The 24,497-nt window shown below is 40.1% G+C and overlaps 1 protein-coding gene across 5 annotated transcripts in view; it reads left to right on the top strand.

The window, feature by feature from the left end:
* The window catches only part of IQCK (IQ motif containing K), a 177,064-nt gene that overhangs the window by 119,378 nt on the left and 33,189 nt on the right, over positions 1-24,497 (top strand). For 3 of the 5 annotated variants that reach the window (XM_090277802.1, XM_090277800.1, XM_090277803.1), the window contains one exon: positions 8,735-8,845. In XM_090277802.1, coding sequence (XP_090133928.1) covers positions 8,735-8,845 — 111 coding nt within the window. Of the gene's footprint in view, positions 1-8,734; positions 8,846-17,998; positions 18,469-24,497 lie in introns of those variants that run through there. The other 2 variants (XM_090277801.1, XM_090277799.1) reach the window with 1 other exon arrangement.

Genomic DNA, 24,497 nt, shown 5'->3' with positions numbered 1-24,497 from the left:
TGCTGATTTCTCCTTGACTCACATGCCTGCATTTGTCTGGTGACTGGGCAGGATTGGTAGGTACAAGTTGGCCTCACTCATATGTCTGGGGCTTTGGTGCTGCTATTGGCTGAGGCACTTCAGTTCTCCTTTATTAGGTCAAACCCGCTTTATTCCATTATGGAAGAAACATTCCCATGGGGCAAAAATGGAAGCTTCAAGCCTTCTTGAGGCCTAGCCTCTGGGACTTGTTCAGTGGCTCACCTAGATTCAAGAGAGGGGTTGTAGACTCACCACTTAATGAGAAGAATAGCAAAGTTGTCCAAGGGGCAGGGATCCGGGGAACTGTGATTTAGTGGAGGCACAACATAAGAGTTTTCAAACTTTAACTGGCATTAGAATCATCCAGAAAGCCTGTTAATACATAAATTGCTGGGCTCCACCCCCAGAGTATTTGGGTTAGTAGGATGGGGGTAAGGCCTGAGAACTTGCATTTCAAATTAGTTCTCAGGTAATGCCGATGCTGCTAGTTTAGGGACTGTGCTTTGAGCCACTAGTGGAGGGGTTAAGTGTCCAGAGTAGTCCAGAACAGTGGCTCTCAACCTTGACTGTACATTAGAAACATCTGGGCAGCTGCAACCATATAAATATCAGCTCTGCATATTAATGGCAAGGAAGAGATCAAAGCATTGTGCAGTAAAATAGTCTTTAGCCTAGCAAACTTGGCTGTAAATCATTGGAAAGGTCACTGACTACCTTAAATGCTTTTGCAACTTTATCATTCCCTGATAATTCGGATAAGCAAGTACCAAGAAAAGCTGGATAAACTTTATGTCAGTTGTCACCAACTGAGCTATTGTGGGAAATTCTATTTTTTCAAGTACATACTGTGATATAGCTTTATTATTAAAGAGACAAGTGAAAAAGAAAACAGGTGTGGCTTCCTGGGAGAAAGCCTTTCTGTAACTGCCTCACTAAAAAGCAGTGGCTGCATGAGTCACACAGACCCTGACTCCTGAGAACACACTAAGAGCTTTGATTCTGATTTAAAGGATTTGCAATACACTGGGGAACACAATTTTTGTTGAGTTAGACCTGACACTTGTTTTTGACTAACTTTTGGCATCTGAATTCAAAAATGACTCCAGTTTTTCTCTATCGCATCAGCTTTTTAAGGTACAGGATACCCTCCCTGTGTCCCAAAAATCATACAAGATGTACATACAAAGGAAAATAAAGAAAAAATTACCTGAATATACTGTTTATTTGGAGTTATTTTATTCATATAAAGGCTATGTATTGTTACTGTAAGTCAAATGGTGTACAAGTAGTAAAGTTCTGCTACCAAACATACATATTAAGGTATTTTATCTTTTCAAACGACAGGCTAGGAAATGCCAAAATGAGACACTTGAAACAGTCTCCTTGAGTTGACAAAGCTTTAAAAAATTGCTTCATGAGACTCAGTTTTATGTGCAGAGGTGGGAATATAATGTTCTTTCTGTCAACAAGTGGCTCATGTAGAATGTTTGGATCACCAGGTTTGAGGTCAGATCTTGGAGGCCAATTTGACTCCACCCAATGCTTCTCACAAGCTCTGCTGTCCCACATACACAGAAAACAGTGATACTTGCTGTATCCGCATTGCTAACTAAGAAGGAAGCAGACAATTTTAAGGTCAACACAGATGATCCATTTGTGCTTGTGATATTGCAACAGATCAATGACTCTCTTTATGTCTTCATATTCCTCACAAAAACAAACTGAATGGCCAATTGGGACTGCACCAAATAAATTGCCATTGTGGAGGAGGACACACTTCAAGTTCCACTTTGAGCTATTGAGGAACAGTCAACATTCAGTTGCATCCTGGATTAGAATTCCCAATTCCTCCATTAAACCATGTATATTATGGCAATACAAAGCCACAGTCACTTCAAAAGTACTGCAGAAATGCACTTTCTCTTGATCTAAAGTAGGATGCCTTCATTCTTTATTCAAGCAAGTTTTTCTCATGCAGTTTTTTCTTTTTCTATTTTAAGTATGTTTTATTGGTTATGTTGTTATAGTAGTCCCAGTTTTTTCCCCTTTGCTCCTCTCTTCCCAGTGCTCCTCTTTCCCCCAGCAATCCCACCCTCCTTAGTTCATGTCCATGGGTCATGCATATAAGTTCTTTGGCTTCACCCTTTCCTATATTATTCTTGACTTCTCCCTGTCATTCTGTACCTGCCAATTATGCTTCTTAGTCCCTGCACCATTTCCTCATTTCTCCCCCTCCCCCCTCTCAGCTGATAATCCTCCAAATGATACCCCTACCTATGATTCTGTTCCTATTCTAGTTTACTTAGTTGAATTTTGTTTTTATTTTTTAGATTCCAGTTGTTGATACTTGTTAGTTTTTTGTCATTTTAATGTTCATAATTTTGATCTTCTTTTCCTTAAGCAAGTCCCTTTGACATTTCATATAATAATAGCTTGGTGATGAGGAACTCCTTTAGTATTACCTTGTCTGGGAAGCACTTTCTCTGCCCTTCCATTCTAAATGATAGCTTTGCTGGATAGAGTAATCTTGGTTGTAGGTCCTTGCTTTTCATCACATTGAGTACTACTTGCCAGTCCCTTCTTGCCTGCAAAGTTTCTTTTGAGAAATCACCTGAGAGTCTTATAGGCACCCCTTTGTAGGTAGCTCTCTGCTTTTGTCTTACTGCTTTTAAGATTCTCTTTAACTTTTGGCGTTTTAATTATGATGCGTCTTGGTGTGGTCTTCTTCGGATCTAGCTTGTTTGAGACTTTCTGTGCTTCCTGGACTTCTATGTCTATTTCCTTCACCAATTTTGGGCATTTTTCCTTCATTATTTTTTCACATAAGTTTTCAATTTCTTGCCCCTCCTCCTCTTCTTCTGGCATCCCTATGATTCAGATGTTGGCATGTTTAAAGTTATCCCAGAGGTTCCTAAGCCTCTCATCGTTATTTTCAATTCTTGTTTCCTTTCTGTACTGGATGACTGTTATTTTCTTCCATATGTTCTAAATTATTGATTTGAACAATGGTTTCCTTCCCGTCACCATTGATGTGGATTTTCATTTGTTTCATAGCATAGCCTTCACTTCTACATTTCTGCATTTGCCTTACTGAAGCATATCTGTCAAGTCTGTGAGCATCTTTAACACCAGTGTTTTGAGCCCTACATCTGTTAGGTTGGCTATCTCCTTGTCACTCAATTCCTTCATTGGAACTTTGATCCATTCCCTCTTTTGAGCCATACTTCTCTGTCTCCTCATCTTGCCAGACTCCCATGTTTGTTTGCCTCTGTGTCTTAGGTAGAGCTGTTGCGCCTATTATGTTGTAAGGGGCGGAGCCTTAGGTATTCGTCAGTGCAAAGCGACCTGTTTCACCAACATTGTGTCGCTGTATGTGGGGGAGGGGTCTGAGAGAAAACAATGCCACCTGCTCAGCACTCGCCCCTTTTCCAAACACTCCTTCTGGTTCCCATATGGGACTGGCACCTCTCTAGCTCTTGCCCTGACTGTCATTCCCAGAGTGTGTGGGTCTGCAGATGTTCTAGGACCATAAGGGACCTTTAAAACAGTGGACTCTACTCAGAGAGACTAGCAGTTTATTTCTCCGTCCCAACCCCAATAGGTTTTCACAATCAGAAAAAAATGAGGCTTTATTTTCCCCTGCACTGGAACCGTGAGCTGTGCAGTCTGGTCTGGTGCTTGGGAGCACTTCCCAGGTGTCTGACCTACCTACTTTTTGAAACATGTGACGGCGTTCTTCACCGGCCTACTGTTGCTGCTGCTGCCGTCACACTGCTTCCTCTCCACTCCGGCTCTACCCCTCTTACCTGTCTGGCTGAGTATTTCTTCTTTATATCTTTGTTTATTGGGCTTCCATGCAGTTCAGTTTTTTGGAACTTCTCGTCTCTAGTTTTGAGATAGTTGTATTCCTTCTTAGTTGTGGAGGGAGATGCAGCATGTTTATCTAGACCTCCATCTTGGCCGTAAGTCTCCATGTTAACCTTTCTTAATGATTCAGAAGATCCTTAGTGACGAAATTTGGGGATTTTTGTGTCCTTGGGTCCCCAATATACAGAAGCTCATGGGAAACTTGTGTACAATCTCTCTTAGCTTCCAAGAAGGTTTGGGCTAGCTTAGACCCCTGCTGATAACTCTCATCCCAGAACAGAGATGTCGAAGGTACCTAATCTTATAAACATGAGACTTCAGGAAATACAGTAAAAACACTGATTTGTGATTTAAAAGATTTTGAGGATTATCTTAAGTTCTATGGTATTAATGTAGGGCTGTTTTTTACTCTCTGAAATTTGCATAAGTATATACTTTATATGTATATGTAACTTTTAAATATATATAGATAAATTATATATCTATATATTTTTTAAAAGCAAGAGTAGCTTCCATTTATAAATTCAGCTGCAAACAGTCTTCTTTATTTTGAAAAACGAGTAGTTTTCTTAAATAAGGTACCTCATGTCCTGGATGAGGACATAATAGGAAGGATTTTATTTTTCTTGAGTTTATTAAAGCCATTTCTCCAAATTTCTCTTGGTGAATAGAGATCTGGGATACATAAAGAACGCAAAAGCCTTCTGGAAGGAAGGGATTAAGAAAACCCCAAACCCAACATTTCTCCCTAAGATTCCAAGTTATTAAAATCCATGAGAGCACTGGCCACATGGCTCAATTGGTTGGATCATTGTCTCGTACACCCCTTAAAAAATTTCATGAGTTTGATTCCCAGTCAGGACACATGCCTAGGTTGTGGGTTCAGTCTCATTCGGGGCGTGTGTAGCAACTAGTCAATGTCCATCTTTCAAATCTCTCTCTCTCTCTTCCTCTCTCTTTTTCTTCCTCTCTCTCTCTCTAAAATCAATAAATATAACCTAGGGTGAGAATTAAAACAGAAACAAAAACAAAAGAACATGGGAGGGCCACTCTAGAAGACAACAAGACTCTTTGGAAATTAATCTAGGAAAGAAAAAAGATTGAATGGAGTTTCTAAAAAACAAATAACAAAAAATAAATGGCTAACAAGCACATGAAAAGATGATCAATATCATAACCATTAGGGAAATGGAAAGCAAAATCACAATGAGATACCACTTTACAGCCATTATGATGGACATAAACATAATTTTAAAATTGGAAAATACTAATATTGGCAAGGATGTGAAGAAATTAGAACCCTTTGACATTGCTGGTAGAAATATAAAATGATGCAGCCACTGTGAGAAGCAATTCGTAGTTTCTCAATAAATTAATCTGAAATTACCATATGACCTAGCAATTTACTCCTAGGTATACAGTGAAAAGAACTGTACACAAATATTCATAGCAGCTCTATTCACAATAGCAAAAAGGTAGAAACAACCCGGATGTCCGTCAGTGGGTGAATGGATAAACAAAATGTGGCATGACTATACAATGGAATTTTATTCAGGAAAGAAGTGCTGATACATGCTACAATGTGGACGAAACTTGAAAGTATTATGTGCTCATTGAAAGAATGCAAACACAAAAGGCAACATATTAGATGATTCCATTTATATGAAATGTCCAGGATAGGCTAATCCATAGAGACTATGGATCTAAAGACCAAGAATAACGTATGGAAACTAAAGGAGATCAGTGGATGCCAGGCACTGGGGAGAGGGGGAATGAGGAGGGATTGGTTAATGTATGTGGGGTTTCCTTTGGGAGTAATGAAAGTCTTCAGGAACTAGATAGTAATGATGGTTGCACAACATTGTGAATGCATTAATGCCACTGAACTGTACACTTTAAAATAGTTAAAATAGTAAATTCTGTTATGTGTATTTTATCCCTTTTTTTAAAATTTGGGATTACTGGTGACTCTAATGAAAATCTAGATCTCACCTATAACAGGAATCTAATGAACAAAACAAACAAACAAGCAAAATAGAACCAGAGGCATGGAAACTAGGAACAGACTGACAGTGACCAGAGAGGAGGAGGGAAGAGGAGTTGGGGGGTAAAGGGGGAAGGGTCTAGTCAAGGAACTGGTATAAATTACTCATGGACATGGACAACAGGGCAGAGATTTACTGTGGGAGCAAAAGGTGGGGACAGGGCAGTGAAGAGCAATGGGGGGAAAGTTGGGACAACTGTCAAAAAAACAATGAAAGAAGTTACCCTGGCTGGTGTAGCTCAGTGGATTGAGCACTGGCCTGTGGACCAAAAGGTCACTGGTTCAGTTCCCAGTCAGGCAACGTGCCTGCATCGCAGGCCAGGTCCCCAGTTGAGGGCGCAGGAAAGGCAACCACCCATTGATGTTTTTCTCCCTCTTTTTCTCTCTCCCTTCCCCTCTCTCTAAAAATAAGTTAAGTAAAATCTTTTTTTAAAAAAAGAAGTAAAAAAAAGAAATCTAGTGGGAGAGAGGGGCAACTGACTTTCAAAAATCAAATTACTAAATGAGAAGGAAGAAGGAGACCCTCTATTGATGGGAGAAAAACGAAGGGGAATGATGGTTCTAGGGCTGTGAAATGGTAAGTAGTGATACCAGACTCAATCTAGCCCTCTCAGGAATTGTGTTCATGTCCTAAAGATTGGATATGTGGGTGTCTCTAAAAAGTTAAAACTCAAAGATTTGCAGTGACCACAGTAGGAAGCCTGGTTCCCAATGACCAGAGTAGGAAGTCACATGACCCAGTGGCATTCCAGAAAAGCAGGAAATTGGGCCCTGACTTTGTGACATTATCACATTCAGCACAGCTGGGGAGGAACTGCCCCTTTAGACAAGCCTGTGCTCTCCTGTTTGTCCTCTCTGGGGCTTCTTCACTCATTTCCCATAAAATGCTGGATCCTGTGCGTATGTGGGATTTACATTCCTGCTTCAGCACATCCTGCATCCCTCTCAGTAGCTGAGACACCAATTTCTGGATGTCAGAGCAGCAGGTCTGAGTTGTGGCTTCAAGAGGAGTGGAGGCCACCTCTTTGGGCATCTCGGATCCCCAGATGGATAGGAGAGGGCTACTGCCCAGAAAGTGACACACTGATCTGGATGTACAGTGTGTAACCTCCTCAGTTCCACATATTATTAGGTAACTCTTCCCCCAGAATGCCGTAAAGTGACTGTTTATATTTAATCTAAATAGCTGAGTCGGGAATCCATTATCACGAGGATATATTTCTCAAGCAGTCTCTCAGGATTCTTTGAAACTTTAACATATCTTTCAAAATAAAATTGATACACACCAACATATATAAAATTATTCCCTTTCAGTCTTAGACTTCACCTTACAAGGAGCATTCTCCAGCCAGTAGGGAAATATGATGGTGCATGAAGGGGCTGGGTGTGAGCAGCTACGGTTTTTGTGTCCTCTACTGCTCTCTCACCTGGGAGTTCTGGGTCAGCCAGTACTGTTCACCCCTCTTCACCTTTGCACAGGCTGGGGTCTCTCCCTGGAATATCATTACACTCCACCTCCTTTACCCCATGGCTGACTCTAGTTCATCCTTCAAAACTCAGCCCAGAGGTCCCCTCCCCCTTGAATGTTTGCTGACCACTCCAGGCTGAGTTCAGTGCCCACTTTATATTCCCTTGTACCCAACGATATTCTTACTCTTGCCACACTTTATTGATCTTACTCCTGTGTACCATGTGTCTCTTACTAGACTCCCCCTCAAGGACAGCTAAAACAGTCTGTCTACTTTTGAATCCCAACTCCACCATTTCCTAGCTCTGTGAGTGAGCAAGCTGTTTAAACTCAGAAGAATGGGGGATAATCATTCCTGCTTTATTGGGTTGTTTTGTTGGTTAAAATTTCTAAAATACTTAAACAATGCCTGAAATATACATGCTCAATAATATGAGCACCCTGGCTGCTGTGGCTCAGTGGATTGAGTACTGGCCTGCAAACCAAAGGGTTGCAGGTTCAATTCTAGGTCAGGGCACATGCCTGGGTTGCGGGCCAGGTCCCCAGTTGGGGGCATGTGAGAGGCAACCACACATTGATGTTTCTCTCCTTCTCTTTCTCTCTCCCTTCCCCTCTCTCTAAAAATAAATAAATAAAATATTTAAATAGAAAATATGAGCTATAGTAATAATAAAATATAAATAATAATTATAATTACCATTAATTATATCTGTTTTCCCAATGTCTAGCACAAACCCAGTATGCAGTAGGCACTCAGTAAATTGGTATTAAACAGAACTATGATTGATAGATTAACTGTAATTAATCTAGAACTCTTCTGTCTGGTACCTAACCACCAGCTACAAGTGGCTATTGAGCACTTAAAATTTGTCTAGTCCAAGTTGAGATAAGCTGTGAATATAAATACACACCAGATAGTGAAGACTTAGTATGAAAAACAAAGTGAAATTATCTCATAAGTAATGTTTTTATATTGATTATATGTTAAAATGATATTTTGGATTGCTAAGGTAAAATAAAATATATTCTTAAAAATAATGTGACTAGCTTGTTTTTACTTTTCTAAAATGAGACTGCAAGGAACTTTAAAATTACATATGTGGCTCTTCTATTGGACAGCATGGATTTAGAATATATTCTCTCTACTGTGAGAATTGAAATCTTCACAGAACCTCATTTATGCTCAAATTTTATATAGCTTTTTAGGAGTAGAGATAATTCACTTAGAATCAAAAGTCTATCAAATTGGTTTGTAAGGGATTTTCCATGCAGGGTTAACAAGCTAAAGCATAGAAAAATAGAAAGAGAACTAAAGCTTTGTGGGGTTTTTGCAGGTTCGCTGTGATCCTGAAATTCAAGAATTACGTCAGTGGCAGAGGAAACTGTGTGAAGACAAGTACATTCGTGAACGAGTCAAAATTTTCTGGGCCAAACAAGAATGGAAGGTTAGTTGTTTGATTTTATTCGGGGCTTCATCTACAGAAATTCTTACTGGATATTTGGGTTGGGCCCCAGGCATCCATGTTAATGTTAAGATTCCCCGGGTGTAATGGTCTGCCAGAGTGGAGACCCTGAAGAGGTGCTAGGACCCCAGTTGTTTTGTGCTCTTTCAAGTGTGGGGTCCTTAAGACCGGTGTGTCCTGAGCTCTGGGAAGCTCATGTATGATCATACATTTGTTATTTATTTGGCTGTTATTCATCTTCCTTGCTAGAGTGTAAGCTCCATGAGGACAAAGACCTGTTTCTAATTCAGTGCCTGGCACGGACCCTGGCACAAAGCAGGTAGTCTATACATATTTGGTGGATGGATCCCTAGGCTTCACTTTACAGATGAAGAAATAAAGGCCCAGGGATGCTGAAGGACTTACTGGAGGTCACACAGCCAATAGATCACCCAGGACTGGGGCCTAGGCTCTCTCTCTCTCTGTTCGGTGTTCTAAACACATACTTGAGGAGAGACATAGAGATGAGACCCTGAATTTTTCCATCAGACCCAAACCCCAGGAATCACCTGAATATGGCATGGTGCTTGTACGATTTCTTATGACTTGGGCTTCGAATTCTTGCTATTTCTGTTTGTGTTGACCAAAGCCCCTAGGTAGGAGCAGGGAACAACCTGCTACAACTAAGTGTCCTTTCAAGTATCACCAAGCTGAATCATTTGTTAAGCTCATGCACTACAGAGTTACTTCCTTTTTATTATTATTTTTATTTATGTATTTGTTAATTAAGTTAATTGGGGTGATACTTTCTGTTTTAAACCTTACAAATCTGGAGATTTAGAAAATAAATCCCCCCAGTCAAGGTGACACCATAATTAGACCTCACAGACCTCTGAAATTTGAAAATGAATGGTAAACATATGGTAGTCCTTTAGATTTGAAAAAGAAGAAGAAGAGTGATTGCAAATAAAAATGGTGTTTTGACTTCATCTAAGAAACCTACAAACACATCTATGTACAAATGCAGCAAACATACATATTTCTTGAGGGGGTGCCATTTTATTCCCATTGTGTTCTGTTATTTATAGTATGGATAATCTTGATCAAGTTTATTTCTTAAAACAACCTTGGTGCAGACAGGAGGTCTGAAGGAGAGTAGCATCAGCTGTCAGGGTGAATCTGGTCATTTATAATCTGTCTCATGTTACTCTGAATTAGAGACTGTCTCAAACAGACTTTTCTTCTAGGAAAGAAACTGAGTGAAGTCATGCTTGAGTCTCTCTATTCATTGGGACAGTTGTAGGAATTATGTTAAAAGTTTATGACAAGAATTGCAGCCAATAAATTCCCAAAGAAGATGCCTAAGATATTCTGGAGACATGGTCAAAAATCCCTTCTCAATTAATAGCACATTTTTAGCTTCGTATAGTCAGTAGTAGTTTTAAAATGTGCTTTGTAACTAAATATCTATATTTTATTTGGAAATATTATGTGAGTAGGAAGAAAGAAACCATATGTATTGTTCCCATAACATCAAATTTTATATATGTGTGTATTCTTTATATTTGTACAAATACTCTTTAAATGACTTCATCACTTCTTGATATTTTAAAGAAAGAGGGTGAAGGAGGTTGACTTGTCAATAGAAATAGATGGTTTATTTCTTTACCTTTATTCTCTGCCTCCTTTCTAGAGTAGTTTGTAGTGTCTTATAGAAACTTATATAACATTTTTTAAATGTGGTAATTAAGTTAAGGAAAAAATTAAGAGTAGGAAAAAATCTGTAGTAAGCAAATACTCCAAGGCCTACACTTGGTAGATTTCTTAGAGACAAAGCAAAGAGGGAAATAGGGTCTGTTACATAATTCACAGTGTCCATAAGAAAAAAGTTAAGCCAGTTGTTGAGGAAATTCTGGGTCCTTCCCTAATCCATTCTGTAATGTGAATAATCTCAGAAACATCCTGTAATAAATAGAAATATGGCTCTCAGCTTCCTAGAAGCCACAACAATGAAGAAAGCACACTTATTTCTAGAGCTGATTTTTCCCTCATAAAGAAGACTCTGTAACATAGTGGAAACTATCCTTTCCCTAAGTATATTAAGTTTCTTATAGTAACATTTGCTTCTGGAGGGAAAACATGAAAGCCTGGGTCAGGATAGAATTTTAAGTTAGATTGTAATGACAAGTCTCAACTATTAGGATTGGATTATGAGGATAGTCATCTTGGCCACACCACATGCTTGTGGCCTTGGGATACCCTGGAACACTTAGTTCTTAGAGCAGGAAAGGATGTCTGGAACTAAGGAGTAGCTGTACTTTATGGAGCACATACCATGTGCCAGGCACTGTACTAAGCTCCTTACCATGCTCTCTAAAAGAGAGGGTATTATCTCCATTATACAGATGAGGAAACCAGAGCTGAGGTGATATATGACTCACACAGGGTCATATAGCCAGCAGGGCGAGGGACCAAAGATTTGAACCCAGATCTGCTTACTGCCAGGGAACCTAAGGCCATCTCATGGTGTATTTTGTCAAGTTACCATCTCCCGTGTGCCAGTGGGGCATGTTAGCCCAGTGCAAAGCTTCTCAGCAGGGTATCAGGACCCCCAGGCAAGGCAGTGGGCAGTGTCTTCCAATACCTTCTGCCCTGCACACTAATACTGCAATGACCACAGGCTATTGGAATAGATGAGGTTTGGGGATGGGGAGAATGAGTCCCCAGTCCAACAGGTGCAGGATCTATAACCATGTGTCCCAGAGACATTTCTGTTAGAACAAGAAGCTAGGGGCAAGTGGATAAAGGATAAGGATAAGGATGTTCATACACACATACTGTAGGCTTACAGTTGTGAGTACATGAAATAGTTTATTCTTATATTATTATTTATTAATTATTGTATTATTTTTTATACAACGGTAAACCTACTTTTGTCCCACCCTGTATATATTTATAAACATGCAACCATATTATATATAGTGTACTGTAACTTCTTTTTGTCTTCACTTGGCAATGTACAAGTGACATCTTTTCATATCAATATATATAGAACTATCTCATTATTTTTTGTAGATATGTTGTTGGTTACTTATAGACGTATACCTATAGAATAAATTCCTAGAAATGGAATTGCTGGGTCAAAGGGCATAAACATATTAAGCTTAGACAGTGACCACCATATTGTCATTCAAAAACATTGTGTTAATTTATACTTAATGCCACCAACCAACTTTGGAACTTTTGATGGGTGATGTAATCTTTGTGCTTCATTTTCCCTACTTAAAAAATGAGAATGGTTATGTCTAAATCTCAATGAGGTCATTGCTTTGATAATACTATAGCTCTTTTGAAAGAAACATATCTGTAAGTCTAAGGTGTCATTTTTATTTAAAAATTTACTTTCATATAGTCTCCATATAACCTCCAAAATAAATTAAAATTTCATTGAAATAAATCTAGTGACTTCATACCTTGTTATTACTTTCAATAATTCAATTTTTGAGTCTTACCAGGTGTAGGATATTTTATGACATCAACTTTAATACATATCTTTTCATTAAAAATTTGCAAAAGTTCACATAGCTAAGACATGCCTTCTATTGAAAAGCCCAAAGGGCCTCTATTATTCTGCTGCAATTAAAATGTAAAAGAAAAGATGATTTCCTTCTTTAAAGTGTCTGTCCCAAAATTTCAAATTTAAGTTTTTTTTAAGTATATTTTATTGATTATGTTGTTACAGTAGTCCCAACTTTTTCCCCTTTGTTCCCCTCTGCCTAGTACCCCCCTTGCCCCCAGCGATCCCACCCACCCCCCTTAGTTCATGTCCATGAGTTGTGCATATGAGTTCTTTTGCTTCACCCTTTCCTATATTATCCTTAATTTCCCCCTGTCTATTTTGTACCAACCAAGTATGCTTCTTAATTCCTGCGCCATTTCCCCATTTCTCCCCCTTCCCCCTCCCAGCTGATAACCCTCTGAATGATCCCTATACCTATGATTCTGTACCTATTCTGGTTTGCCTAGTTGGATTTCGTCTTTAATTTTTAGATTCAATTGTTGATAGTTGTGAGTTTGTTGTCATTTTAGTGTTAATCGTTTTGATCTTCTTTTTCTTAAATAAGTCCCTTTACAATTTCCTGTAATAATGGCTTGGTGATGATGAACTCCTTTAGCTTTACCATGTCTGGGAAGCACTTCATCTGCCCTTCCATTCTAAATGATAGCTTTGCTGGATAGAGTAGTCTTGGTTGTAAGTCCTTGCTTTTCATCACATTGAATATTTCTTGCCAGTCCCTTCTTGCCTGCAAAGATTGTTTTGAGAAATCAGCTGATAGTCTTATAGGCACCCCTTTGTCAGTTACTCTCCACTTTTCTCTTGCTGCTTTTAAGATTCTGTCTTTATCTTTCACCTTTGGCATTTTAATTATGATATGTCTTGGTGTCGTCCTTTGCTCTAGCTTGTTTGGGACTCTCTGTGCTTCCTGGACTTGTATGTCTATTTCCTTCACCAAATTTGGGAAATTTTCCTTCATTATTTTTTCACATAAGCTTTCAATTTCTTGCTCTTCCTCTTCTCCTGCTGGCATCACTATCGTTCGGATGTTGGCACGTGTAAGGTTGTCCCAGAGGTTCCTAAGCTTCTCATTTTTTTTCAGTTCTTGTTTTCTCATTCTGTACTGGTTGACTCTTTTTTTCTTCCTTATGTTCCAAATCATTGATTTGAACCCCGGTTTCATTTTTCTCACCATTAATTTTGTGTGGATTTTCCTTCATTTCACTTGTTTCCCTTAGCATAGTCTTCACTTCTCCCCTTATGTGTTTGCCATACTCAAGCATATCTGTCAAGCCTCTGAGCATCTTTATCGCCAGTGTTTTGAATTCTGCATCTGTTAGGTTGGTTATCTCATCTGTTAGGTTGACTTATCTCCCTGTTGCTCAGTTCTCCCACTAGAACCTTGATCCGTTCCCCCTTTTGGGCCATACTTCTCTGTCTCCTCATTCTAACAGGTTTCTGTGTTTTTTTGCCTCTGTGTCATAGGCAGAGCTGTCGCTCCTGTTACGTAATAAGGGGTGGAACCTTAGGTTTTCATCAGTATGGGCAACCCATTTCAGCACATTGTGGCGCTGTATGTGGGAGAGGGGTCTGAGAGGGAACAATGCTGCTTGCTGAGCACTTGCCCCTTTTCTGGGCACTTCTCCCTCTTTCGTATGAGACTGGCGCCTCTCTAGCTATTGCCCTGGCTGTCGTTCCCAGAGTGGGTGGGTCTGCGGATATTCTAGGAGCATGGGGCCCCTTTAAACAAGTGGACTCTGCTGAGAGACTGGCAGTTTCTTCCTCTGCTCCAATCCCCACTGGTTTGCACAGTCAGAAACAATGAGACTTGATTTTCTCTGGTGCTGGGACCGTGAGCTGCACAGTCTGGTCAGGAGCTGGGAATGCTCCCCAAGTGTTTCTTTCCACTTTTTAAAATATGTGACTGTGCTTTCCCCTGGCCTGCCACTGCTGTCACCACCGCTGCTACTACACTGCATTCTCTTTACCCGGGCTCCGTTCCTCCTACCTGTCTGGATGAGTATTTCTTCTTTATATCTTTGTTTGTTGGACTTCCATGCAGTTTGATTTTCTGGAACTTCTGGTTGTTTCTAGTTTTGAGGTAGTTGTATTCCTTCTTGGCAGTGGAGGGAGACCCAGCGTGTCTGTCTAGGCCTCCATCTTGGCCAGAAATCCAGACCTAAGTTTATGTAAATGACTGGTTCCAACCTCATTTGCTTCATTCTTTTACCTGATTGTTCAGCATTTCTTTGCAGGTGGATAGACGCAGATGCTTCTGTAGGATCTAGATAAACCTACAAACTTCTGGAAGGGACATGGAGCCAGATTGAATTAATTTTTTCATTAACAACTGTGTAACCTGTACATGTTGCTTGACCTCTTTGTGACTCATTTTACATAGCAATAAAATGGAAGTACTAATATTAGTAACCACCCCATTGAGTTTTTATGAGGATTAAGTGACCTGGAATAGTGTCTGACTCATAATAATAAGTTATCAATAGATGATAAATATTATTAGTAATATAGAGGTCAACATGTGATTTATATATGTTATTATTAAGAATATTGGCTTTGGGATCTGACTAATGTGAGGTCCTGCCTCATTATATGTGTGGTAATGGGAGAGTTGCTCAACCTCTCCAGCCCAGTTTTCTCTTCTATCATGTTGCTGTGTTGCAGAGGGCTCCTGTGAGGATTAAATAAGAGTAAATATTATGTACGCCATTAAATAGATCCCTGGTGCAAAGTGAATGATAAATAACTGGTAGCTGGTTTTAGTAATATATTTTAAACTGTCAAGAAAAAAAATGTTTATTTCAGGTAATTTCCTACAGCAGTGGTTGTAAATAGGTTTGTGTCAGAAGTGAGAAGCCAGAGAAAGTGATTACATGGGTTTATTCTTAGTAGAGATGTGTTGTAACCCCATCAGCAAAATCCTAATGCTATGGATTAGCTGCAAGAACCCAGTAATAACTTCCAGCCAAGATGGTGGCATAGACCAACACGCTGTGTCTCTCTCCACAACTAAGAAGGACTACAACCACTGCAAAACCAGAAATAACAGGAAGTTCCAGAAAATAAAGCTACATGGAAGTCCAATGTATGAAATCATAAACAAGTGGTGTTCGTCTGGATGGGTAGGAAGGGTGAAACCGTGGCTGAGAAAGATGGAACTGTGCTGGAGGCGGCAGCCACAGCAGTGAACAGTGGGACCCGGTAAGCAGACACCCATAATTGCGAGGAGGAGAGAAGCGCCTGGGAACTGGCCCAGGCTGCAGACCAGATCCATCGGCTTGCGATTCCAGTGCCGGGGAAGACAGCTCCCATTGTCTCGGACTGTGAGGCCCGGAGGGCATGGACAGAGGAGGCTCCCGGTTCCTCAGCGGAGAGTAACAGCAGGAACCCATCTTGGACCCCCACCCCACGCAAAGCACCACAGGATGGTGAGAAAGGTCGCCAGGTTGTGACGAGCACATAGGGCTTCACCCAATATAGTGTAGAAGGTGTGACAGAACCCCGCCCAAGAAGGAAAGTTAAACAAAACGGTCAGAATGGCAGAATTAATGATTGAAATACCAGTCACACAGCTAACGAAAAAACAAATAAAGGCCTTGACTGATGAACAGATAGCGAATCTTTCTGAGGCTCAGTTCAGAGCTATAGTCATAAGGCAGCTTACAGACCTAACAGCAGGGCTGAATCAAGACAGGGAAGGAAAGAAGGCTATTCCTGCTGAAATGAACAAAAATACATCCAAGACAAGTGGTGAGGAAGGGAAAGCCATGGGTCAAATCAACAAATTGGAACATGGGGAGGGAACAAACAGCCAGTGCAGAAAGAGGAAACAAAAAGTGAGGAATATGAGGAGAGGCTCAGAAACCTATGGCACAGCTATAAGCGAATGAACATCTGAATTATAGGATTGCCAGAGGGTGAAGAAGAAGAACTAGAAATTGAAAAATTATGTGAAAAAATAACGAAGCAGAACTTCCCTAACTTGGGGAAGGAAATAGACTTACAGGTCCAGGAAGCACAGAGAGTTCCAAAAAAACTGGACCCAGGGAGAACCACACCAAGACACATTATCATCAAAATGTCAAAAATTAAAGAAAAAGAGAGAATCTTAAAAGCAGCAAGAGAGAAGAGAAGAATTATGTACAAAGGGTCCCAATTAGACTATTAGTGGGTTTCTCAAAGGAGACTTTACAGGCAAGAAGGGACTGGCAATAAATATTCAAAGTAATGAAAATCAAAAACCTACAACCACGAATACTCTATCCAGTGAAGCTGTCATTCAGGATAGAAGGGCAGATAAAGTGTTTCCAGGATAAAGTAAAACTGAAGGAGTTTGTTAGATCCAAACCCCTATTATATGAGATGTTAAAGGGACTTGTTTAGAAGAAGGAGGATCAAAACTATGAACATTAAAATGAAAACTGTATCACAACAACCAAGAGCAGAAGCTAGGGAACTGAAATAAATGCAAACTAAGTAGGTGACAAGAGTGGGAAAAGAATTATAGGTACGGGGGACATATTGGGAGGAGGTCAGCAGGGAGAAAGAAGGGGGAAAAGGGAGGGAGATGATGCAGGAATTAAGAAGCATAGTAGAAGGGAATGTAGTAGATAGGAAGATGTTGAGAAGAACTATATGCACAACCAATGGGCATGGACTAAGGGGGGGGGGCAGCCGGAGGGAGGAGGGGTCACAGAGTGGAGGGGAGCAGGGGGAAAAGAAATTGGGACAACTGTAAGAGCATAATCAATAAAAGAAAAGAAAGAAAAATTAAAAAAAAAAAAAGAACCCAATAATAGCTTTGAATTAAAACCTTCCTTTGCAAGGCTCTTCTCACTAATGCAATTTCATTTGAATTAGAATCAGGGCATCTGAGTTTCTGGCCCATATCTTCAATTTACCAGGGAGATGGGCCTTGCTATCTCCTGGACAAGAGGCCTATTGTTAGGCAGATCCAAACCTTAGAAAACTCTTGCTTGTGTCTGGGTAGATGTTTTGAGGTTTGGAAGTTTGATCTCAAGATTGAAGGTAAGAAGACTAGATGGGGGGAATGTTCTGGGCTTTTGTTGGGGAGATTGGGTGGGAGATATTTGAGGACTAAGGAATAACTGGAAAGGATTAGATATTGAGGGGAGAAGAGAGAATGGTGCACTGGGTATTTGGCAATAGGAGTGTTTTGAAGAAATATCAGAGATGTTTGAAGGAGATTTCTGTGAAGAGTAGAGATGTTGAAAGTAGATTTTTGTTTGATCATATATTTGAGGAGTAGGAAGTATATATCCTAGACTGGGGGCCTTTTCTATTACCACATTTGGGTCTGTCACACCCAGGAGTGACTCTTTCCGGATGAAAGTTGTTGCTAAGAGAGAGCACTGGGAAATTGCTCCTGCCATGTGGGGTCCCAGCCAACAGGACAGTTGCCTGTATCTTTAGCTGCCAAGCTCACAAGTCTGCAGAGATCCATGATCCTGATAAAAGCTCTAGTTTATGGAGTGTCTACTATGTGCCAGGCACCTTACATATAGTATTTCTAATCTTCACAACAAATTTAATGAGTATGAATTATTCATTCCATCTTCCAGGGGGAGCTGTCTCGATGTTCAATCACTTGTCCTTGGTCTCACAGCTGCTAGGTGGCAGAAATGAGGAAATTTCACACTTCCTGCAACATCTTACTTCCTCACTGTTCTCACAACCTTTCAGTCAGTCTGTGGACAGTAGGCTGACAGAAAGACTGGGAATTAACATTGTGTAAAAGTGCAGCAAAAGTTCAATACAGAAATAAAGGCTACACCATGAAAAGGAATGGAGGACTGACACTGCTTCAACCTGGGTGCACCTTAAAAGTGTGATGCTCAGTGCAAGAAGCCAGACACAAAAGACCACATAGTATATGATTTTATTTCTATGAAATGTCCAGAATAGGCAGATCTATAGAGATAGAAAGTGGATTAGTGGTTGCCTAGGACTAGGAGAATTGGCGGTGAGGATTAGTAGCTAAAGGATATGATGTTTCTTTTTGTGGTGATGAAAATGTTGTTAAATTTATTGTAGTGAATATATTTATTTATTTATTTATTTATTTGTGAATATACCAAAAACCATTGAAATGTGTACTTTAAATAGGTGCATTATTATGGTATGTGAGTTATATCTTCACAAAGTTGTTATGAAAATAATAAAAATGAAGGCACAGATTAGCTCATACCCATTAGGATGGGTACTATCAAAAAAGTGAAAAATAAATACTGGCAAGGGTGTTGAAGAAATTGGAACCCTTGTGCATTGTTGTTGGTGGAAATGTAAAATGGTGCAGATAAAGTGGTTTCTTAAAAAATTAAAAATGTAATTATCATTTGGGGTACATACACAAAAGAAAGCAAGTCTCAGTAAGATATTTGTACACATATATTTATTAGTAGTATTATTTATGATAGCCCAAAGGTGAAATTAACCCAAATGTTTATTAATGGATGAATAGATAAGCAAAATATGGTCTGTCCATGGAATATTGTTCATCCTTAAGAAGAAAATTCTGACACACACTACAACATGGATAAATGTTGAGGATGCTATGCTAAGTGAAATAAGTCGCAAAAAGACAAATACTATATGATTCCACTGATATGAGGTACCTTAGAGTAGTCAAATTCATAGAGACAGAGAGTAGAATAATGACTGCCAGGGGCTGGGAGGAGGGGAGAATGGGGAATTATTGTTTAATAGGGACATAGTTTCAGTTTTGAGAGATGAAAAGATTTCTGGCAATGGATGGTGGTGATGATTGCACAACAGTATGAATGTACTTACTGCCACTGAACTGTATACTTTAAAATGGTTAAGATCTTAAAATTCATGTTATATGTATTTACAATTTTAAAAATGGGAAAAAAAAATGAAGGCACAGACCCCAAATGACCTCTTTGGCTTACTTCCTCATCTTCATCAGGCTCTGTTGAATATCAGTGAGTCCTCCCTGACCACCTGGCTCTCCCATCCCTATGCCCTGCTTGTCCCCGCTTAATATGTTATCTACAGGATAATTCAAAAAGAACTGAATGTTTCCAAACTTTTATTATAACATGCCGTGTCTGTGGACATAGGTCAAGAATTTTTATCGGTGGCACCTGTTCTTTGAGTCCTTGGAGAAATAAAGGATCTGGGATGAAACCGACTCCAGGATGGCTAGGTGCCATGTTTCCTGTGTATGTTGAGTATCAGTTACATTGTAATTATTGTGTTAGTTCCTTTACAAATTGTCTTTGATTATGTAATATATGTAATTATATTTAATCACCAATTAATAAATTTTAAGTGTTTAATTCTTTGAATCGCCCAGAATTTTAATAATTTATTTTGTTTAGTAAGTTCTCTGACAGCAGGGACTTTTTTCCTTCTTGTTTTTGCTCATGGCTGCATCCTCAGAACCTAGAACAGTGCTCAGCATGTATTTGGTAGTTGTTTAGGACAGGGGTCTCCAATCCCCAGGCTACTGACCAGTCCATGGCCTGTTAGGAACTGGGCTGCACAGCAGAAGATGAGTGGCGGGCAAGCAAGCGAAGCTTCATCTGTATTTACAGCTGCTCCCCATTGCTCACATTACTGCCTGAACTCCATCTCCCGTTAGATCAGCAGTGGCATTAGTTTCTCAGAGCAGCATGAACCCTACTGTGAACTGCGTGTTCAAGGGACCTAGGTTGCATACTCCTTATGAGAATGTAATGCCTGATGATCTGAAGTGGAGCTGAGACAGTGGTGCTAGTGCTGGGAAGCACCTATAAATACAGATTATCATTAACAGAGAGGTTTGACTACACAGAGGCCATAATAAATCAATTGCTTGCAGACTCATATCAAAACCCTATCAGTGAGTGGCAAGTGACAATTAAGCTGCATCTGGTGGCAGCCTTTATAGTGGCAAGTGAGTTGATGTACTTTAATTTTACAGCTGCATCTGGCAGACTTTAAGTCAGAATCCAACACTTATTTTAGCCCAAGCAAGGGCCACCCATTATTTTATTTACCACTTCCATCCATGCCTCTTTCTCGTACTGTGCACTTGTTTCAGTCACAGTTTGGTAAGCCCACATGCTAACCCTAGCCAAAATAAGTAAATAACAAACATCACTGGAGAGCTCCTTTGAAAAAGGGAAAAGACCCAATGATGAGACATCAGAAGACTCTTAACAGTGCCAAAAAAAAAAAAAAAAAAAAAGAAAGCTGCATATAAAAGAAAATACCAAGCATCCTACTTAAATTACAAGTTGATTGCAATAGGTGATTCACATTCTTCAAGCCCACTTTGTATAATGTGTGGCTACCAGCTATCCAATAAAGCCATGAAACCTTAAAAAACTGCTTCACTACATGGAGACCAAGCACTATGCATTAAAAGAAAGGCTTTTGAAGTTTTTCAAAAGAAAAAACTGTGAACACAAAGAACAGAAGCAGTTACTGAAGCCCACTACTTCATCAGATGTGTCTGCACTGAGAGCATCATTCTTAGTGGTTAACCATGTTGCAAAAACTAAGAAGCCCTTTACTATTAGTGAAGAGTTAATCCTACCAGCTGCTAAGGATTTTTGTTGTGAACTTTTATGAGAGGCTGCAGCTCAAAAGGTAGCACGTGCTCCTCTTTCAGCTAGCCCCATAACTAGACAAATTGATGAAATAGCAAAGGATATCGAGGCACAATTGTAGAGAGGACTATAAGTCACTGTGGTATGCAATCCAGGTTGATGGAATTACCAATGTTGACAACAAGGCAACAATGCTTGTTTTTGTGTGATATATTTTTCAGGAGGATGTGCATGAAGATACATTATTGTACTTTAGTTGTCAACCAATACCACAGCTGCAGAACTATTCAAGTCTTTGAATTATTATGTATCAGGAAAAGTGAATCAGTCATTTTGTGTCGGTATATACACAGACAGAGCAGCTGCCATGACTGGATGGTTGTCTGGTTTCACTACTCAGGTCAAAGAGGTTTGCCTCTGAATATGAGTCTATGTACTATGTCATTTATAGAGAAATGCTGGCTAGCCAAAAAATGTTACCTGAACTTAACAATATTTTGCAGGATGTGATTAAAATGATCAATCACATTGAAGTACATGCGCTTAATTCACATCTGTTTGTATAGCTCTATGAGGACATAGATGCAGAGCATACACGTCTTCTCTTACACAGAGAAGTGAGGTGGCTTTCTAAAGTTACATCACTAACCAGTTTTTGAGTTATAGGAGCCACTCCAGAGATTTCTTTTAGAAAAAGTCACCACTGGCAGCACATTTTAGTGGCACAGAATGGGTCACGAAACTTGCTTACTTGTGTGATATATTCAACCTGCTTAATGAACTCAATCTGTCACTTCAGGGGAGAACAACAACTGTGTTCAAGTGAGCATATAAAGTGGCTGCATTCAAAGCCAAACTGGAATTCTGCGAGCGACAAGTGAACACTGGGATTTTTTTTCTCTCTCTCTCTCGTTTTTTAAAAATATGCTTTATTGATTGTGCTATTACAGTTGTCCCAATTTCTTTTCCCTTTGTTCCCCTCCACCAAGTGACCCCCTCCCTCCAGTTGCCCGCCCCTTAGTCCATGCCCATTAGTTGTGCATATAGTTCTTTTCAACATCTTCCTATCTACTCCACTCCCTCCTACTATGCTTCTTAATTCCTGTACCATTTCCCTCCCTTTCCCCTCTTCCCCTTCCCCGCTGACATCTCCCCAATATGTTCCCCACACCTATAATTATTTTCCCACTCTTATTGCCTACTTAGTTTGCCTTTGTTTCAGTTCCCTAGCTTCTGTTGTTGGTTGTTGTGATACAGTTTTCATTTTAATGTTCATAGTTTTGATCCTCTTTCTCCTAAAAAAGTGCCTTTAACATTTCCTATAACAGTGGTTTGGATCTGATGAACTCCTTCAGTTTTACTTTGTCCTGGAAGCACTTTCTCTGACCTTCTATTCTGAACGACAGCTTCTCTGGATAGAGTAATCGTGGTTGTAGGTTTTGGATTTTCATTACTTTGAGTATTTCTTGCCAGTCCCTTCTTGCCTGCAGAGTTTCTTTTGAGGAATCAGCTGAAAGTCTTATTGGGACCCCTTTGTATGTAATTCTCTTCTTCTCTCTTGCTGCTTTTAAGATTGTTTCTTTATCCTTAATTTTTGACATTTTGATTATAATGTGTCTTGTTGTGGTTGTCCCTGGGTCCACTTTTTTTGGAACTCTCTGTGCTTCCTGGAACTGAAAGTTTGTTTTCTTCCCCGAGTTAGGGAAGTTCTGCTTCATTATTTTTTCGCATAATTTTTTAGTTTCTAGTTCTCCTTCTTCACCTTCTGACAACCTTATGATTTGGATGTTTGCCCGCTTATAACTGTACCATAAGTTTCTGAGCCTCTCCTCATTTTCATCACTTCTCATTTCCTCTTTCTGCACTGGTTGACTGTTTGTTCCTTCCCTATGTTCCGATTTGTTGATTTGATCCCTGGTTTTCTTTCTCTTGTCACTAGTTTCGTATGTGTTTTCATTCATTTCAGCAGGACTAGCCTTCATTCCTTCCCCATCTTATTTAAGAACTTCTGTTATGTCTGTAAGCATTCTTATAACCAAAGCTCTGAACTGTGCCTCAGAAAGATTTCCTATCTGCTGCTTCATTAGATTAGATATTTGCTGTCTGGTCAGCTGCGTCACTGGGATCTCTATCATGATCTGTGACATCCTGACAGTTTTGCGTTTACCTCTGCTTCCTGGGCAGGGCTGTCATACCTCCTACGCTATAGGGGGCGGAGCCCCATGCACTCGTCACAACCGGCGACCCTTCTCACCACACTGCGGTGTTTTGCGTGGGGGCGGGGGTCCAAGATGGATTCGTGCCATTCACTCTCTGCCGAGAGACTGGGAGCCACCTCCTCTTCTATCCCCACCCTCTTTGGGCCTCACAGTCCAAGGCAATGGGGGTCTGCATTCCCTGGCGTTGGAATTGCAAGCAGCTGTGGGTTCTCCCCAGGTGCTTCTCGCCCCCCCTTAAATACAGGTGTCTGTGCTTACCACCGTCCCGCTGCCATTGCCGCTGCTGCCGCCACCAGCACAGCTTGATCTCTCCACCCTGGCTTCACCCCTCCTACTTGTCCAGACAAGCACTGCTTCTTTATAACTTTATACATTGAACTTCCATTTATATTCTGGAACTTCTGCTTATTTCTGTTTTTGTGGTAGTTATATTCCTTCTTAGTTGTAGAGGGAGACGGAGCATGTCAGTCTAGACCTTCATTTTGGCCAAAAGTCTAACATTGGGATTTTTGATATGTTTCAAACATTAGCAGAGATTTTGAAAGAGACTGAACCAGGGCCTTCTTTTTCCCAGGTGGTGCATGATCACCTATCTCAGCTTTCCAGAGTTTGAGCATTAGTTTCCAACCACAAAAGACCCCTGAACTGTGAACGAATGGGTCCACGACCCATTTGTGAATAAGCCAGGTGAATCAACTTTGTTCTTGCTAGCAGAGGATCAACTGCCTATGATCTCAAATGACGGTGTCCTTACAAGTATGTTTGAGACAACTTCAAATCTCCATATGTTCTGGATTAAAATGAGGGCATGATATCCTGAGATTGCCACAAAAGCACTGAAAGCTTGCTTCCATTTCCAACATCCTATCTTTGTGAAGCAGTGTTTTTTGCTGTGACAGCAACCAAAATGAGATTATGGAGTAAACGGAGTAAACTGGACAAAAGCAACACATTTCAGGTGTCAATGTCTCCCATCACCCTAGATGGGACTGTCTAGTTGCAGAAAAACAAGCTGAGGGCTCCCACTGAGTCTGAATTATGGTGTATAATTATTTAATTATATATTACAATATAATATATAATAGAAGTAAAGTGCACAATAAATGTAAAGCACTTGAATCATCCCCAACCAACACCAACGACACCCCCCCCACCCCCTGCCTGCTCCAGTCTATGGAAAAAACTGTCTTGCACAAAACTGGTCCCTGGTGCCAAAAAGGTTGGGGACCACTGGTTTAGAACGTAATTGCTGACTGAATGAATGAATGAATCTATGTTACACA

The sequence above is a fragment of the Furipterus horrens genome, unplaced genomic scaffold (genome assembly GCF_987537825.1).
Source record: "Furipterus horrens unplaced genomic scaffold, mFurHor1.1.pri manual_scaffold_5, whole genome shotgun sequence".
In the NCBI taxonomy this organism is placed as follows: domain Eukaryota; kingdom Metazoa; phylum Chordata; class Mammalia; order Chiroptera; family Furipteridae; genus Furipterus; species Furipterus horrens.
This window is presented reverse-complemented; position numbering and strand designations above follow the sequence as displayed.